The following is an 18682-nucleotide window of genomic DNA, read 5'->3' as shown; positions in this document are numbered from 1 at the left end:
AATTAATTTTTATAATTTTTATTTATTTTTCATTATATCCTAATTTAAAATAACTACAAATACTCATTTTCTTATATATTTTAATAGTTAACAATAAATATTAGTTTATTAGTAGATTTTAAATAAAAATAATATATAAAATTAATTTTAAAGTTTGATATATATTAAAAATGGGTAAAAGATCCAAAACAAAAAGAAATAAAGAAAATGGACAATTTTATCGATGGAGAAATATATAATTATTATATGTTTATTAAATTCTAGTATTATTGTATATCAAATAATTTAATACATATTATTTTATTTTTTTAAAAATAACATGATTGATTGAAAAAAAATATATTTTTTAAATTAATTATTGACATTTTATTAAAATTATAACAAAACTATATACTTTTTAAGGTATGAATAACTCTAAAAAATAAATATATTTATTATTTTTTAAAGATGATATTTTTTGTAAAAAAGTATTATAGTATTTTGTATTTTTTTGTGTTGAAAACATAATTATGTTGAGGTGTGAGTTTATTATTTTTAAAAAATAAATATTAAGTAAAATAAATGTAAAGTTTTGGTGGGATATATTTGTTCCTTTTTAATAAAATAACCTAGTCGTTTTGTACCTTTTACCAAGAAATTTAAAGGAAATTGATTACAGGGTATTTTCGACATTCCATCCATGGTGGCCATCATCATCTCTTCTCTTTCTGTATCTTTTTGTTTTCTCAAACCGTTTATATTTTCCTTTCTTCTTCCTTCTCGAATAACCAACTCAACCCACCCACCTGTATTCTGTACCCTTCTCGTCTCTCTCCCCATTAACCCTAACTTTTCCCCTTTTTAAGCAGTTACTATGAACCTTCAAGATTCTCCTGTTAATTTCATACCCATCTAACCCATTTTATAAAAAACAGAAATAATTACAAAGCAAATATGAGTAAATATGACTCAAATCTCGAATCAAAGACTTCCCCATTAATCCAAAACAGCTAAACAACAAAACCCAGAAACCGTTTCGTAAGCTGATCCCAATAAATGGCGAACGGAACGGATAACAAGAAGGATACAGTGGCGGCCAAAGTCCGGCCAGGTTTAAAACGGGAGTTTGCTTTTGCTTTCAAGGCCCATTCTGAAATTTCCGGCTCATTGGGCAGAACCCGTGCTAGGCGGGGGGATAGTATTGGTGGTGCTTCTCCGGTCAGCAATGGTGGTAAGAAGAGTTTGAAAGGTAATATTGGGTCGAAAAAGGCGAGGGCTTTGATAGAAGAGGAGGCCAATCCAAACAGTGATGTCATTGATTTGGGGAGTGGTGATGGTTTGATTGAATCAATGGAAATTAGTGATCCTATTTGTGGAATTTCTAGGAGTCTGTCGGATTTGAAATGCAAGAGTAAAGGAACTAATGGGTCTGTTCCAATTTTATTGGAGAAGGCTTCGAAAATGGAAAATGGTGAAGGAGATTGTATAGTGGAAAATGAGAAGCCTATGAGAAGGTTTACCAGGTCATTGCTGAAAACTAAGACGGAGACTGTCCGAGAAGCCGGTACCAAGGATCAATGTAAAGAAATGAGTCAAGGATCATTGCTGAGTTTTACAAATGTAGAAAATTCGGAGAAGAAGAATGACAAAACTACTGGCTTAGAGGATTCAAAGAGTGAAAAGAATGAGGTTTCGGAGAGTAAGTGTGATGTTCAAGTAAAAGGTGATAATAAGAGTAATGAGAATGAAGAGGGCAGTAATAATGGTAAAGGAAATGGTGGAATTGATTTGTTGCCAGCTTTGGTTGATGAGAATGGTGCTAAAGTGGAGAAGGAGAAGAAGCCAATTAGGAGGTTTACTAGGTCGCTTTTGAAGCCTAACATAGAGACAGTTCAAGAATCCCGTATTGCTGACGAATGTGAAGATTTGAGCAGTGTGTCAAGGATAAATTGTAAGAATGTGGAGAATTTGGTGAACAAGAATGAAGAAGTTAGTGGGCTGGTGACGATTTCAATGGAGGAGGAGGATTTGCAGAGCGAAAAGAATGAGGTTTTAGAGCTCAAGTGCAGTATTGTAGCAAAGGAGGTTGAGAATATTAATAATGTAAATGAAGAGGGGACTGATGGCAAGGGAAGTGTTGGTATTGATTCATTGCAAGGTTTGGTTGATGAAATGGAGGAGAAGAAGAGCCCTGTGAGGAGGTTTACTAGGTCATTATTGAAGCCTAAGATGGAGGCAGTGCAAGAATCCACTGATAGAGATAGTTCTGGAGATGTTGATCATGTGGGGAGTTCTTCTTCTGCTTTGGATTCTAATACACTGCAGAAAATGTGGAGGAGTGATTCATCGAAGAAGTTCCCAACAAAGATAAAGGAACTTCTTGATTCAGGTATACTTGAGGGGCAACCAGTGAAATATATGCGAGGGTCCAAGGTATGACGTAATGTTGCCAAAATGAATTACCTGTAGCAGCAATGTTTAAATTTGGTTTAACTCTAAGCTAAGGTCGTTTTAATTGCAGGCAAGAGAAGCTGGTGAGGCAGCATTGCCGGGGATTATCAGGGGATCAGGGATTCTGTGTTTCTGTAGCAGTTGCAAAGGAAATGAAGTAAGTAATGTGTATGGTTTGATTTCTTTCTACATTTGATCCATGATGTTTGTCCGAGTCATTGTGTTTCTTTGTTGATTTTGAATACAGGTTGTTACACCTGCTCTGTTTGAGATGCATGCTGGTAGTGCAAACAAACGTCCGCCAGAGTATATCTTCCTTGAGAATGGGAATACACTTCGTGATGTGATGAATGCCTGCAAGAATGCATCGTTGGATACCTTTGATGAAGATGTGCAGCTTTCTATTGGTTCTTCATCTTTGAAGAAATCTTCCTTTTGTCTGAAATGTAGAGGTTTCATTACATAACCTTTGATCCCCTAAACTTAATTTTCTACATGATTAGATCTTATTGTACTTTAACAAATGGGTAAGTTTGCTGACTTTAATTCTTATTTGTAGGTTCACTCTCTAAGGCCGACACTGGGAACTCAATTTTAATATGCAGTCGTTGCATGAAGCTGAGGAATTTCCAAGCTAGTGAGTCAGATGCAGACAAAGGGTATGTGTGTCATATTTGGTGCTTTCCAGAATTGTTGTGGCTAGAAAATTCAGGATATTGTTTTCATCAGAATTAACATATATGTGATTCAAATCTGTAATGAATGTTAAGAGTTCATGTATTACGTCTCATGAGGCCAGTGATTACTTCTGTTTGCAAGTCGCTTCCTATTTTTCTGGCCACAGATGGAAAGTTAATCTCTGACTGTACCTCTTTTCATTTATTATTGACCATGATTATATGTTCTATTATTCTATAGCTTTTGTTTCTAAACCAGTAGGAGTTATATGCTATAGCTAGCATAAGTGTATTATTGATTATTTAAACTAGGTGGTATTTTATGCTGTCAGTGTCACATGTGGTAGATTTATATTTTTTTCCATTACGTTTCTCATTTATTGTTAAGCATGTAATATATTTTCTGATTTCTGTCTATGTTGATTAAAAATTTAAAGATGAATAGAAAGTTTGTGTATCTGCTATTCTGACTATCACTGACCGTAATCCTCTCTCTATCACCTTATCTACATATATCTTCTTGACTTTATATACTATTGTATTTATTGACTATAATGGGCATCAATTATTTTTATTTCCATGAACAAACATCTTTTGCTGATCTTCATGTGAACCAATGTCGGTAGGATTAATATTTTAGGTAAATAGACAACTATGCATATGCAAACAAAACTAGTTAATAGCTGCATAATATACAAGCAGATTTATTTGCTGCACCCTGCATGATAAATAAAAAACGGAGCTTCATTGCCTGTTAATGAGCTTCAATGCTAGTTAATGTGTTGTACAGTATTAATTCACTATTTTTTTTGTCTTGTATCAGAACCCCAAAACCTCAACCCGTTTCAACGTTATCTGATAGTGTGTTGAAATGTAGCACATCACGAAGCAAGAGTCATGGGAGATTTACAGTAAAGTTAGTACTCTTGTTTTTCTTTTTCTCTTCATTAGTTTTGGTTTATCTTAAATTCTTATATTATTATAGACTTCTAGTATTCAGGATATCGTTTCCTAATTATTCTGTCAACAAGACTTACATTGTTCGTCATTCTACATCTTTTAAATAGGGATTTGCGTATGCATAAGTTGGTTTTTGAAGAGGATGTTTTGCCGGATGGAACTGAAGTTGCATATTATTCTCGAGGAAAGGTTTGTTTCTACAGTGATTGAAGGTCCGTTTTCTACATTTGTTTTAAAATTGTTGTTCTGAATTTTAATGTCTTTGGGCAGAAACTGTTGGTTGGATACAAAAAGGGTTCTGGCATATTCTGCTCTTGCTGCAATACAGAGGTAATTTATTTTCTGCTAATCTTTTCTACTTCCGCTGATACTGTTTGAGAGATTTGAAGTGCCTGACCTTTAATGAACAGATCAGCCCCTCCCAATTTGAAGCTCATGCTGGTTGGGCTTCACGTCGAAAACCGTAAGTATCAGAATCTATAGGTGGTCTTGGGTCTGAATTGCTTGTGGCTATACTAAGCAGTCCTCCGAAAGTTAATTCATTATTTCTGCATGGCATGATATGAATAACAAGTCATTAATATTCATAACATGCATTCATTGAGACTGCCAATTTCTGGGTTGTAAGCTGTGGGAATTAGGAATCTTTACTTTGTTTCTGTCGTCATTTTCTTCCTTTAACTAAGTTTTGAGCTATACTTTTACGTGAACAGCTATCTGCACATTTACACATCTAATGGAGTTTCTCTTCATGAGTTGGCATTATCGCTTTCCAAAAGTCGCAAGTTTGCTGTCCATGAAAATGACGACCTCTGCCAGATCTGTAGAGATGGTGGTGATCTGTTGTGTTGCGATTCATGCCCAAGGTCTTATCACAAAGGTGCATTTAGCTATCTATTAAAATATTTTTTCAAATTGTAGGTAGTCTCTACTTTCTGTTGAAACAGTTCTACCATGGAATATGCACAACTTTTAACATTGCATAAAAAAGGGAAATTAATCACTCAACTCTGTTTGCAAAGAAAAATATAATGAATGTTTTCAGCTGTTTTTTATTCTTCTGATTTAAGCTTCATTTCCTGTATCTATTTGATTCTTTTAGGAGGGAAGTAATAACCAGATATCATGCAAATGATGTAATGCACTAGTTAACACCAATTATTATACGGAATGAGTTCATCGTATTACTTGCCATTTACTGAATTTTCGTATTTGATGAATTATACATGGCGATTTCATGACGTTCTGGCTCATCGGAACTTAAATTTCTTGTCCAGTTTTAGTGCAACTTGCTTTAAGACTAAATGTAATTAGGTTCTCCATAAAGTTAATTCCACATTATAGGCAATTCAATTTTCCAATATCGTCGATCTACGAGTAGTTATGATTATTTTCATTATCTAAATTTTTAACTCTGGTTTTGACTTTTTTTTTTGATTCAAGAGTGTTTATCTCTACAAGCAATTCCGAACGGCAAATGGCATTGCAAATTTTGCCTGAATAACTTTCAGAAAGAGAAGTTTGTGGAACGTAATGCCAATGCAATAGCAGCAGGAAGAGTTGCTGGAATTGATCCTATTGACCAGATATCAAGGCGATGTATTCGTATTGTCAAAACAATGGATACTGACTTTGGTGGCTGCATATTTTGCAGGTAGATTACTACTAACTCATTTTATTAGTATATTGTATATGTGCTGCAGTCTTTTCTACCTCTTCTATTAGCGCCTACTGTCTTTGTGAATTTATTTTAGTGCCTGTTAGGATTAGGCAGATTTAATGCTCTGAGATGCAATAAAATTATATCTTGGGTAGTAACCTTTGTTTGTTCAGTTTTTACTTCACAGTTCATTTTATTTGGAAATAAATTCATTTTATAAATCATTTGGTATAAACACGACCAATCCTATAAAAAATTTAAAATAAATTTTTCAAAACCAAAACACAAATATACACATTTAAAAATAAATTCCATAAATTTTCGTAGAATTCATCTAAACCAAACAGAGCACATGTCCGTGCTCTGACTCGTAACTATGTATGGTCTCTAATGTTTGAATGCTATCTTGAGTCTGAGCTGCGATTTCTTACAGTATTTTCGGTATTTTCTGATTCCTTTCTCTCTCTTCTTTGGTTTCAAGTCTAATTTTCTTATACATTTTCTTGATCTCTGCAGAGGCCATGATTTTGATAAGATTTTTGGTCCTCGTACTGTTTTACTCTGTGATCAGGTGCTCCTTTTCGAAATATTGCTTGTACTTCTGAAATTTTATTTGTTTAATGTACTTTCAGTTATATGTTTTTCTCTGATTTGAATTGAATATCCAGTGTGAGAAGGAGTTCCATGTGGGCTGTTTAAAGGAGAACAACATGGAGGATCTAAAGGTATACTGTGTTCTTATTGTGAAAAGTTTCACTCTTGTCAACTGTTTATTCCATTTAGAAATGCTCACTCAATGTGTACTACAGGAATTGCCCAAAGGCAATTGGTTCTGTTGCTCAGAATGCAATAGAATTCATTCTGCGCTGGAGAAATTGGTGGTTCAGGGAGATGAGAAGCTTCCAGATCCTTGTATAGATGTTATAAAAAAGAAAGTTGAGGAAAAATGTGCTGAGACCGAGTGCAGCAATATTGATGTGAGATGGAGGCTTCTTAATTATAAAATAGACCCTTCTAGTGACGTTGCAGCGTTACTCTCTGATGCCCTTGCTATTTTACATGTGAGTAACTTCTCTTGCTATATTAAGAATTTTTTTTAATTTGTTCATTATTACAGTTTATAAAAACCATGCAGTTTCATTTCTTTAAAAGTAGGCAAAATGCATTTGGGTCCCTGCACTTGTCCACTTTTTGTTATTGAATCCCCACACTTTTATTTGTCATTATTATGTTCCCCCACTTTTATTTTTTTTAGACATTAGGTTCCTGCGTTACGGAAATGAAGTGTGTATACTTCACGCCACGCTAGTGCGACTCCGAGTTTTTTGTTCATTTTTTTACTTTAACTATATTAAAATTTAGTCCCTGCAATTTTTTTGTTTGACATTAATTCCCTAAATTGATTTTTTTTTTGGGTCTCAATTGGCACCTTCAACACTTTTTATGGAGGAATCCACTGTCTACAAAAATATAAATGTAAGGACGCAATGTTGACAAATAGAAGTGCAGAGATCCAATGCCAAATACAAAACAAGTGCTTATGCCTAAAAAATGTTCTTATTGCTTAAATGCTACTGTATGTGTTCCTGTGTCGATTAAAAAATGATTCCAGTGTATGCTCTGTTTCTTCATTTGCTTATCCCTATTTCTTTATTAAATATCTTAAATGTATTTCTCTGTTTTATGAGCTTAGGAACAATTTGATCCTATACTTGTAGCTGAAACTTCTAGCAAAGGTGACCATGACCTCGTCACGTCAATGATTTTTGGGTAAGCAATCAATTGGATTTGCATGTACAAATGTATCTAGAGCTTCACTTTTATTTTTTAACCATTATAATTGCTATATCAGTTCTTTCTTTTGTGAGCAACGCTTTTTTGCAATAAAATAATTTCTGTTGAAAGTTCACTTTTGTTTGTTTTTGTAGAGATAACTTTAAGGGACAAGAGCTCAGCGGCATGTATTGTGCTGTATTGATTGTCGAGTAAGTAATGTCCATGAATTTGTTTCCCTTGTTATATTTCACAGTGGACGCCTTATGCTAAATTACTTGGTATGCAGCCAAGTGGTGGTGTCGTGTGCAATCATTCGTTTTTTTGGACAAGAGCTGGCGGAACTTCCTTTAGTTGCAACGAGTAGCAAAGCACAGGGACAGGTGATTTGATAATGCGTCAATACTCTTTACCTGTTTTGCTTTTGTTTATGCGATCTGCAAGCTTAAGTTTTGTTCTCTTAAACTTGAGTAGGGTTACTTCCAGGCCTTGTTTACTTGTCTAGAAAAGCTACTCAGAGTTCTCAATGTGAAGAATCTTGTACTTCCGGCAGCTGAAGAAGCTGTATCTATCTGGAAAAATAAATTTGGCTTTAACAAATTTTCCCATGATGAGGTACGAGCTATTTTCTATGATCCCTTATAAGCTATGTTGCATAGAAACTTGTCGAGTCCTATATTCAGGGCCCTTTTTTTTTCAGTTTCTAGAAATGCTTTGTGCCTTTTATTAGTGTTCTATCTTACGAGCTATATTGCATCGAACGGAAATGCTGAATTGGAAAACAGTAAAACAATTTTTTTCATAAGAATAAATTGTGAAATTGAAATTCTTTAATCATCGGATTATCATTCGTGTCATGTTTTCATGATAATTAGGTATCTGTACTTGACGTTTCTACCATATTCATACAATGTTGTATTTGCAGTTTATGAAATTCAGGAAGGATTATCAAATGATGGTCTTTCTAGGAACATCAATGCTTCATAAGTTTGTTCGAAGTGCCGAATGATTCGTCGGAAGGCGGTTGAAGGTTTAAACACGTACACAGTGCTTTCTCGTTTTGGTTTTTTGATGGAAGTGGGGAAAGCAAATTTTTTGGAGGTCTTATCCTTCATGTAAAGAAAATGGCTCTACTTTTTGGCGATTTCATGTACAGAACATTAATATTGACCCACTTATGAAGATGTTTATAGTTGAAGAAAAGCAGTTAGGCTAAGAAATTGTTTTTGTAGAAGGAAATTGAAGAGGAAATCATAGGCAAAGTTTTGAAGTAGTTTCAAGAAATGATGTATGGATATTGATTTTCTTGAGAAGTTTAGCTCTAATCCTAATTTTTGATGATCGAAATTTTCTGGTCTTGATTAGTCTAAATTGCATGAACCATTTTTTATGTTGCCCCTTTTGGATGGATGGATATAATGTGTTCTAGTTTTGGGTGCTTTGTGTGATTATTTTGATTTCTGGGATAATTAATATTTTTCTTTCCATTTTTATAGGTTGTAATTACTAATTCTCCTGATTTTAAAAAGTTGATTGTTTCTTTCTATGATGTTTGGTTAAGTTAATCTGTAGGTTAATTCTGTTAGTTGATTTTGTCAAAGTACTAGATTAATTGTTAAAAGTTAAGTTTTGTTTGACCTTTAAATTTATTAATCTTTTCAAAAAAAAAAAAAAATTCCACAATTTTTTTAAATAATTATTTATTAAATTATAAAAATGCTATGAATAGTTAGGAGTTTAAAGAGGATATTTATAGTATGTCTGAAATCTATTAAAACACTGCCGTTTTAGTAGTTTGGTTTGATTAACCGAGCCCAAAAACCAAATTAAAACCGAAAACCGTGTTTCTTATAATTTAGAAACCAAACCACGCCATTTAAATCATTTTAACCACTCTACACTTATTTTCGGTTTGGTTCGGTTTTTTGCTCACTTATCTTTTTGTTGTCTTGATTTTCTTGTTTTTTCATATTTATCAAACGAGTCTCATTCCTTGTAATCTTCTAATAACTAACTAGATCGTTTTGTTTCGTCACGAAAATCAATCTCCCAAGTAGAATTCTAATTCTAGTGAGCCATTCAATGGGCCAGATCAAGTACTCTGAGAAATACTTCGACAATACTTTTGAATATAGGTAATTGATTGATTTCTTAATTAATTTTCTTTTTCTTTGAATTCATCAAATTTTATTAAATAAATTCGGGATAATTCAAAAACTAAATCCGATGATCTGATATGAAACCGATAACATGTTGTCTGATATTTGCATTTAATTTATTTATTTCGCTTCAATTTTAATATATATTGATTTGTGTCCGTACAGGCATGTCATACTTCCTCCTAAAATAGCACAACGTCTCCCTAATAATCGTCTTCTCTCTGAAGTGAGTTTTAATTGTTTAATTCATTTATTTTAATGTGTTTTTTGGTCATTTTTTTTTGTTCTAATTCAATATATTTTTTTATTCTTGTATTTAATTTAAATCAAAGGAAATCTAATACATGTAGGGGTTTTCAAATTTAGTGTATGTAGATTATAAAATTTCAATTTAGTTTTTTTTTTTGTTATCTATTAGGGTTTTGGTGGCTAGGATTTGTTATTTGAACTTCTATTATATCTGGTTTAAATTTATTTTACTTTGGAATTACAGTAGGTAATCGAAGGTGATTCATTGTACCATATTAATTTTTGAGCAGTGCTTGTTATTATAATCTGTTGTTATACAAGCACCAGTTTCAATAGGAGTTAATGCAAATTAAGTTACGATCTTCAACGTGATTTGCAAATAAAACATAAACTTTAAAACTTAACAAAAGCCGCTATTAATTTTCATGTTTTGGCAAAACAGAACACCACCAAGCTATTTTCCATTGAGTAAATGTTTTTCAGTACACTGTTCCGACATTAATATTTTTCAAAGATAAAAGTTGTTGACTGATGTTGTCAACTTTTACAGTTCGTGTTATAATAACAAAACGCGCTAAAAGTTATGATTTTTTATAAATTTTCTTGTTTTCGGTTTATGCTCTCTGATAATTGGTGTTACTAGAATGAATGGCGTGCCGTTGGAGTTCAGCAGAGCCATGGCTGGGTTCACTATGCGATTCATCGCCCTGAGCCACATATCTTGCTCTTAAGGAGGCCATTAAACCACCAGCAACATGAGAATCAAGATGAGCAAAATATTCTACATTGCGGCATTTCATTTCTAATTCCAGAAATGCTTCTGAAATTTCAAAATTTTAAATTTATAGTCCATTCTTGTAAACAAAAATTGTTTTGCTGTTTTCCGTTTCAGCATCTCCGTTTTGTTGTTTCCGTTTCCGTACAACACAGCCCATAAGATAAAACACTAATAAAAGGCACATTTTTTTTAGCACTTCCAGAGTTTTAAATTTCTAATACATTCAAATATTTGATTTAGATGTAGAAAATTCTTTTGTCATCTGAGTATCATTTGTACTGATGATTTTACCATATACAGACCATGCATGCAGTATTTGCAGTTTATGAAATTTAAGAAGGATCATCAAATAATGGTTTTTCTAGGAACATTAATGCTGCATAAGTTAGTCTCAATTGTCGAATGGTAGGTCGGAATGTGGTTGAAGCTTCCGATGGACGGACGTCGAACAAAATTGCTTTCTTGTTTTTTTTTTTTGGTGAAAGTTGGGGAAGGAAATTGTTTAGGTCTTTTCCTTCATGTAAAGGAAATGGTTCTACTTTTGGCAATATCATGTACATAATATTTACATTTATCTACCTGTTTAGGCTAAGAAATTGTTTTTGTAGAAGGAAATTGGAGTAGAATCATAGGCAAAGTTTTGTATTAGTTTAAAAAGAAATTGATGTTTGGATACTGAACTTCTTGCAAAATTTATATCTCCAATTCCTAACTTTTGATGATTGAAATTTTGTATTTCTGATTGGTCCAAAATACTTTATTGTGTTTTTTTGGATGAATATAGAGTAAATTACGCTAAGGTCCCTAAGGTATATTATAATTAACAGTTTGGTACCTCTTGTTTCAAAAGTCTATTTAATAATCTCTCAGTTTGAATTCCGTTAACTGTTAGGTCCCTCCATTAATTTCAGCACTTACTTGCAAACGATTTGGTATCCCACTTTTAATTTTGTGAATGATTTGGTCCCTCACTTTTAATTTTATTAATTTGGCCCCTCACTTTTAAACGATTTAGTACCCGAGTTTTAATCCGTTAAATGATTTGGTCCCTCAAATTAACAGAAGGATCTCCCAGTTAACGGAATTAAAATTGAAGGACCATTAAGTAGACTTTTGATATAAGGGGAAGGATCTTCCAGTTAACGAAATTAAAACTGAGGGACCATTAAGTAGACTTTTGAATAAGAGATACCAAACTGTTAATTATGGTATACTTCAGAAGCCTGTAAGTAATTTGCTCATAAATATATGAGTTTTAGGTTCTATTGTTTCTTTTTCCTGAACTTGATTTTTTTTTTGTATTTTAATTTTATTACATGTTAGTATTTTTATTTATAATTTTATCTAATATTAGATACTTAAAATTTTAACTTTTATTGATATTTAGCCGGTTAAATAAAATGTTATAAAATTTAGTTGTTTTTCAAATATAATTATGCAACGATAATATACTTTATTTTACTTTTTAAAATGATTAAATAAATTAATAATAATTTGAAATGTAAAAGTATAACAAGTAAAAAAATATTACATCAAAATGAAATGTATAAAAGAAGATGTATTATACATTGCTGTAACTAAATTTTAACAATATTATAATTTAATTATTGCAATGAAGAAATTTATTTAATATTTTTTCTATTTACGTGATTATTTTTTGAAAATAATTAAAAATAACTCGATTTATTGACGTTGTATAATACATGGGATGATCACAGCTTTTTTTAATTGGTTCAGATAAACAAAAGCTTTAATTTTAAAAAACATTCAAATTAAAGAATTTAGTATATAGAGACGTTGAGGATTGGAAGAAAAAAAATTCAGATTAAATATGAGATAAAAAAAAGCGGGAGAAATTCGAATTTCAAAATTCAAAGGCATAAATAAATCCCAAATATAGAATTTTTAATTGCTCTTCACGCCCTTCAACTATCTCATATTTGCACATGTACCCTCTTAATATAATCACAATTCATAATTATTGGTTTATATATTTGCTTTCCCACTCTCTTTTCACTCCATTTCCTTTTTTGTTTTCTCCAGGTACTCAATTTCTCTAATTATTTCAAACAAATCATTTCATATCCGTTAATATTAAATTGATTTTCATGAGAGTTTGATTCCGTTTCCGATTTGTTTCATTTTTTTCAGGCAGTGAAAATCAATCTCCGAAGTGGGATTCCGGTGAGCGATTTAAAGAGAAGAAACCCTAATTAATTAGCTGAAAAATGGGTCAGATCCAATACTCGGAGAAATACTTCGATGATACTTATGAATATAGGTTCGATTGGTTAATTAATTTACTGTTATGTTTAGTTGATTTATTTTTTAATTTTGTTTTAATCTGAATTTGTATTGATTGTACAGGCATGTAGTTCTTACTCCTGATGTAGCCAAACTTCTCCCTAAGAATCGTCTTCTCGCCGAAGTGAGTTTCATTTCTTATTTTAAATTTTAATGTGTTCTTTGTTCATTTTTTTAGTTTTTTTTAATTGCTTTATTCAGGATCTATTGCATGATTGTGTTTTTATGTTTCTGCATATGATTTATCTTATTTATTAGACCTGATTAGTTTATAATTTTTGTAAAAGTATTCATTTTCATGTTACTTGAGGATTATTTGGTATTTAATTTAGGGTTTTGGTGGTTAGGGTTTGTTTCTTTAACTTGTATTTTATTTGATTTGAATTCATTTAACTTCGGAATCACACAGTAGGCAAATTATAGGCGATTAATTGATCCGTCTTAGTGCTTGTTATTTCTGTTGTTACACATGCAGTTTTGATTATTTGTAGTTGAATTTTATTAATGCTCTCGCTTTCGGGTTTTCCGTATGATTTTTGGTATTACTAGACTGAATGGCGTGCGCTTGGAGTTCAGCAGAGCCGTGGCTGGGTTCACTATGCTATTCATCGCCCAGAGCCACACATCATGCTCTTCAGGAGGCCATTGAACTATCAGCAACAGGAGAATCAAGCTCAACAAATTCTTGCTAAGTGATTATCATCGTCATTACTGTCAAGTTTAGTTTTTTTTAACACCCTTCTAATACCAATGTCGAAAAATCGTCAGTCAAATATAGAATGTTACTTTTGTGTTTGTGCTCTCTGCATAAACATATATGCATAATTTCGGATTGTCTAGCCTATTTCGTGTCTTGTGTTTTGTTGTTGTAATTCTCTTCTTTAGAGAATTTCATGTTAGGCAGTTTGCTTATTCTTCTTCCTTTTAGCAACCATGGTTTGTTGTTGAGTTAATCATATGATGATGGTTTAACTTTGTGGTCGGTTTGGTTGGATGGATAGAATTTGGTCGATTCATGATGGTCGATTGTGATCGATAGATAAGTTTCTACTACTGTTCTGTTTATTATTTGTGGCTCTGGTTGTTGGTTTTTCAATATCACAGGATTCAGATATTGCATATGTGGTTCTATTCTTATTACAGTTGTTTTATCTTCACAATTAATTTCATTTTATTTATGCTTTCAAAGTAAATTTTGTTTACTTGAAACTAATTGTTCTGGTGACAATTGAAAATCTTCCAGTAGTATTTAGAAGTCATGTAACTGTTTGTGATGTTTACTTGACGATCTTAAACATGGTCTGTTTGGTTATGTTTCTCTTTGGCCTATTGATAAAAAAACCATTCACCTTTTAGTCCTTTTTTAATTTCATCCGGATGTGCAATTTTGTCAATTGTATTCAAATTCACACTTTTGGGCTTTATTTTCACTGTCTAGTACTAAATTAATTTTTTTTTATTTGGAAAAAGTTCAAATAAATTAATTATTTTTATTATTTTGAGTGGAAAGGAGTCAAATAAGTTCTTTATACAGATTTTTATGAATTTTTTCTGAGTGGTTAAGAGTCTGAAGGTGGAATTGAAGCTACATGCATTAATTTGGATGCAATTGATGAAATTATAACGTCAGGGCAAAGGTGGGTGATTTTTGATTATTAGATCTTATTTTTTTTTCTTACATTAAATTTATTTGGCATTGCCATAGGATGAAAATGTTGGGGTTTGTTAAAATCAAATCAAATTGTTTGATTGAAAAATTATACAACACAACCGTTGCGTCATATTCATTCGTGCAACAAATCGATAGTGCGTTAGCTATATGGAAAATTAAATGATAAAAATAATAATTAAAGGATTTTCTAACGCAAATACTTAGCTTGTTGTAAAACATGGTGCAATAGTTGTATGAGATAAGTTCTCTGTTTGGCTGGATTAAAATGACATTCAGTTTTATTCAATTATATTATAAATAATAATTTTTTTGTTCGGTTTAGAGAGTAAGTAAACTGAACTTATAAACCAGCCAAACTGTCTAGAGTAATTCAGGTTGAAATGATTTGATATATTTTAAATGTCTTTCATTTTGGTTTGATTTGATTTGGTAATTTATTTTGGTTTTGAAAGTAAAAATATTTTTTTTAATTCATCAAATCTCATTAAATCGAATATGAAACAATTACATTTGTAAGAACTTCTGAATATTATGAAAACTAAACCCGATGACCTGACATGGAACAAAAAAACATGCAATCTGATTTGCAAATCTTACTTACAAAAACAAAAATAAATTATTAATTGTTTTGCTAATTAAGTGCAGTTTTCAATCAATTTTCGATCAAACTTCACCTACAACCCGCAAACTCACATCATTCGATTCAATCACTACTTGACAACTCCTTCATATAAAAGAGACAACAAACCTTTTATATAGAAAGGACAACAAAAATTTCACAAAAAAGAACAAAATAAAACATTTTAAAAAAAGACACAATAAAAAATAAATTGAGTACCAAGATCCACTTAATACATGACTTGAATAATACGTTATTACAAACAGCCTCGGCGTACATCATGTACTTAAGTGGAAATTAAAAACAATGTACTTGAACACCTCGCAAAATAATGCGTATATATTTCTTTTTAGGATAATATATTAGGTTAAAAAAGAACCAAGATCCACTTAATACATGACTTATTATTCAATCAATCTATCCTTAAATGATTATATTAAGGTAATCAACGCTATTCATTAAAATCAACATTGATGCTGCTACTTCCGTTTTGCATCATTGTGGTTTCATTGCAGCGGTGGCTAGGGATTCAAATGGTTTTATTATCAATCGATTTCATGCTCATTATCATCACATTTGGGATCCCGGTATTTGGAGTTCTTGACTTTGCGTGAGTCGCTAGTTTGGGTTGTTTGTTGCCGTTGGAAATATATAATTATGGATGGAGACGCTTTGCAAGTTTCGCAGGCTGTTAATTCGAAAACTATAACGAATTACAGAACTTGGGGAATTTGTCAAGATCTTCGTCGTCTTCGTGGATGGTTTTCTCATTGTTCGATTCAACATGTTAATAGACGTTGTAATACTTTAGCACATGAGTTAGCTAAGTCTGTTAAAAGTTTTTTTTAAATCGCCAAAACTCATTAAATCGAATACGAAACAGTTACATTTGTAAGAAATTCGAAATAATTCGAAAACTAAATCTGATGACCTGACATGGAACAGACAACATGCTGTCTGATTCGCAGATGATCTTACTTACGAAAATAAAAATAAATTATTAATTGTTTCGCTAAATAAGTGCGCAGTCTTCGATCACTTTTCGATCAAACTTCTCCAATTACCCACAAACTCATAGCATTCCATTCAATCACCACTTGATAACTCCTTCATAAAAAAAAGACAGCAAACTCCTTCATAAAAAAGAGACAGCAAACCTTTCACAGAGAAAGGACAACAAACCTTTCATAAAAAAAGGACAACATAAAACATTTAGAAAAAAAGACAAACAATGAAGAACAAATAAAATTTATATAGCTCATAAACGATTCCATTTTATTGTTGAAAGATTTTCAATCTATCTTCACTTCTTGGTAAAGAAGTGTGCTTCGTTGATAGATTTTAATCCATCAAGAAAAAAATGAAAAAGAGTCGCTATTTATTATATTCTATGCAATTAAAATAACATAAATAAAGCGATGGCTACCGTCAACAAAGAAATTCAAACAATTGACGAAAGCCGGAGAAGAAATAAAAAAAAATTCTTGGCGGCTAGGGTTTGTTTAGAGAGAAAAAAGAGATTTTTAGATTATTTTAGGTTTTTCTGTTAAAAGTTTAGTTTTACAGAATTTCTATTAGTAGTTGTAATCCTATTTTCTATATATACATCTCAGCTTGAAAAAAAATTACCACCTCTCGACCGCCATATTTTCCCATATTTTTCTAAAATTATAGCAAATAAATAGTTTACTTGCCATATATTATTATTAGTTCTAATTTCTTTTCTTTTCCTTGGTTTTTTCTATTTTACATGAGTTTAATTCACATCATATTTTTTAAAATAGGGAATTTGCATGGTATATTTTCTTGATTTTCACATAAAATTTTACAATCCGATGCTCCACACTCATTGAGATCACTTGGTGGATCTTTTTTTAAAAATACTTCAGAACAGGTGTATCAGTGATTGCATATCTTACGTTTCCGTTTCAAAAGATTAATTTATAAATTTAATTTTTACAGCTTGACTATTGTTCTGTAAATTTATTATAGATATATGGATTTTTTGTTGCAGTTAGTTATATTTGTAAATTTTATGCTCATTTAGTTAGATTTATTTTTAGAACTAATTTTATCGGATTTTATTTTGGATGACATATTAAATTATTTTGTAGCCCTAATTTGCTGCAAGCCAATTATTGTAGATGGATTTGAAACTTATATAGTCAGATTTTCATTAATAAAATGAAACTCATATTTTATCAAAAAAAATCAACTTGAAAGGATCGTATATATGCTAAAAAGAAATATATGCAGCATTTGTATGTGATAGCTTTTAATGTGTATTTTCGGGTTATTGATTCTGGCAGTCATTGTACTTTTCCAAAGTTGCAAAATGGTCACCGAACAATTTTTTGTTTCAAAATGGTCACTGTACTTTGTGATCAGTAACTTCCGGCGATCACCAAATGAAATCCGGTGACTTTTGTCCTACGTGGCTTGCCGGAAGCTTACTCATACCTTCCTCTTTGCCATGTCATTGTCGATATCACTCTTATTTTTCTACATCATCATCTTCTTCCCTAATTTTTTAAATATTTTTCGGCAAAAAGAAAGGTGTGAGTCAGCTTCCGGCAAGCCATATAGGACAAAAGTCACCGGATTTCATTTAGTGATCGCCGGAAGTTACTAATCACAAAGTACAGTGACTATTTTGGAACAAAAAATTGTGCGGTGACCATTTTGAAACTTTGGGAAAGTACAGTGACTCTCAGAATCAATAACCCGTGTATTTTCTATGTAAATATAAATGGAAGAAAAGCGTAGAAGTATAAAAGAAGAAAAGGAGTTGATTTGAAATACAATAAAATAAAATAAATTGTCTATATGATGTAAGTTCTTCTCTTTTTTTTTATTGTGTTTTAATAGTTTTATTTATTATCTGTTTATGTTCTGCAGTCATACAAATTAATTAATCATTAAATGAGATACTACTAATTAGAACAAAACTCAAGCTCTAAACATTGTACTTCATATGAAGAATTGCATTGCATACACTTAAGAACTAGAGAAAGAGATAGATAACAAAATCTCATTTCTCCCTATTATATATAATGAAAACAAATTAATAAACAAGAATTAATCTAAGAAAAAACATATTAATAATCTGCTGCATGATCATGATCTGATCTGATCTGATCAAAATCTTCCATCAAAGCTGCGAAATCATACCGTGAAATCAAAGAAAAAGGTGACAAATGCCAAAGGATTGAAGTTGCCCTGTGTGAGACTTTATTCTCCGTCTCTCTCCAAAAATTTTCTCAATATGATCGTATTGGATCACTTGCTAATATTTCAGTCACCAGCCGCCACCCACGGTGGCCGCCATAGCCTTGCCGGCCAACCCAGAACGGCAGCATGGTGGAGGTGGCACCAATATAGCGTAGATTTAGAGAGATATT

At 31.8% G+C, this 18682-nt stretch overlaps 3 protein-coding genes across 4 annotated transcripts; all 3 read left to right on the top strand.

Annotated features, from left to right (window-relative positions):
- The first annotated feature begins 707 nt into the window (after positions 1 to 707).
- LOC126688368 (uncharacterized) lies at positions 708 to 8847 on the top strand. Of its 2 annotated transcripts, none has more exons than XM_050383043.2 (18): positions 708 to 2412; positions 2501 to 2587; positions 2678 to 2876; positions 2990 to 3089; positions 3931 to 4023; positions 4175 to 4256; positions 4338 to 4397; positions 4478 to 4530; positions 4781 to 4947; positions 5511 to 5721; positions 6244 to 6298; positions 6396 to 6452; positions 6537 to 6788; positions 7421 to 7497; positions 7656 to 7712; positions 7790 to 7883; positions 7975 to 8115; positions 8426 to 8847. In XM_050383043.2, exons 1-18 carry the CDS (start codon positions 1036 to 1038, stop codon positions 8507 to 8509), a joined length of 3246 nt encoding a protein of 1081 aa, XP_050239000.1. In that variant the 5' UTR covers positions 708 to 1035; the 3' UTR covers positions 8510 to 8847. The 2 variants fall into 2 exon arrangements, with proteins under 2 accessions (XP_050239000.1, XP_050238993.1); XM_050383036.2 differs by having other exon boundaries at positions 2678 to 2882.
- Positions 8848 to 9420: 573 nt separating this feature from the next.
- LOC126653431 (cyclin-dependent kinases regulatory subunit 1-like) lies at positions 9421 to 11317 on the top strand. The gene is made up of 3 exons (XM_050347330.2): positions 9421 to 9635; positions 9825 to 9885; positions 10552 to 11317. Exons 1-3 carry the CDS (start codon positions 9583 to 9585, stop codon positions 10843 to 10845), a joined length of 408 nt encoding a protein of 135 aa, XP_050203287.1. The 5' UTR covers positions 9421 to 9582; the 3' UTR covers positions 10846 to 11317.
- Positions 11318 to 12626: 1309 nt separating this feature from the next.
- On the top strand, positions 12627 to 14111 carry LOC126653442 (cyclin-dependent kinases regulatory subunit 1). Its single transcript, XM_050347339.2, has 4 exons — positions 12627 to 12729; positions 12838 to 12967; positions 13054 to 13114; positions 13540 to 14111. Exons 2-4 carry the CDS (start codon positions 12915 to 12917, stop codon positions 13684 to 13686), a joined length of 261 nt encoding a protein of 86 aa, XP_050203296.1. The 5' UTR covers positions 12627 to 12729; positions 12838 to 12914; the 3' UTR covers positions 13687 to 14111.
- The last annotated feature ends 4571 nt before the right edge of the window (positions 14112 to 18682 follow it).

Source organism: Mercurialis annua, linkage group LG1-X (genome assembly GCF_937616625.2).
Source record: "Mercurialis annua linkage group LG1-X, ddMerAnnu1.2, whole genome shotgun sequence".
Taxonomy (NCBI): Eukaryota; Viridiplantae; Streptophyta; class Magnoliopsida; order Malpighiales; family Euphorbiaceae; genus Mercurialis; species Mercurialis annua.
The sequence above is the reverse complement of the archived record's forward strand: the minus strand, read 5'-3'. Positions and strand labels throughout refer to the sequence as shown.

Coding starts and splice junctions, on each gene's coding strand:
- LOC126688368 (XM_050383036.2), top strand. CDS start 1,036: ATGGCGAACGGAACGGATAACAAGAAGGATACAGTGGCGGCCAAAGTC. Junction 6,299..6,395: donor CTGTTTTACTCTGTGATCAG/GTGCTCCTTTTC, acceptor TTGAATATCCAG/TGTGAGAAGGAGTTCCATGT. Junction 7,498..7,655: donor GTCACGTCAATGATTTTTGG/GTAAGCAATCAA, acceptor TTGTTTTTGTAG/AGATAACTTTAAGGGACAAG.
- LOC126653431 (XM_050347330.2), top strand. CDS start 9,583: ATGGGCCAGATCAAGTACTCTGAGAAATACTTCGACAATACTTTTGAA. Junction 9,636..9,824: donor GACAATACTTTTGAATATAG/GTAATTGATTGA, acceptor GTGTCCGTACAG/GCATGTCATACTTCCTCCTA. Junction 9,886..10,551: donor ATAATCGTCTTCTCTCTGAA/GTGAGTTTTAAT, acceptor TGGTGTTACTAG/AATGAATGGCGTGCCGTTGG.
- LOC126653442 (XM_050347339.2), top strand. CDS start 12,915: ATGGGTCAGATCCAATACTCGGAGAAATACTTCGATGATACTTATGAA. Junction 12,968..13,053: donor GATGATACTTATGAATATAG/GTTCGATTGGTT, acceptor TTGATTGTACAG/GCATGTAGTTCTTACTCCTG. Junction 13,115..13,539: donor AGAATCGTCTTCTCGCCGAA/GTGAGTTTCATT, acceptor TGGTATTACTAG/ACTGAATGGCGTGCGCTTGG.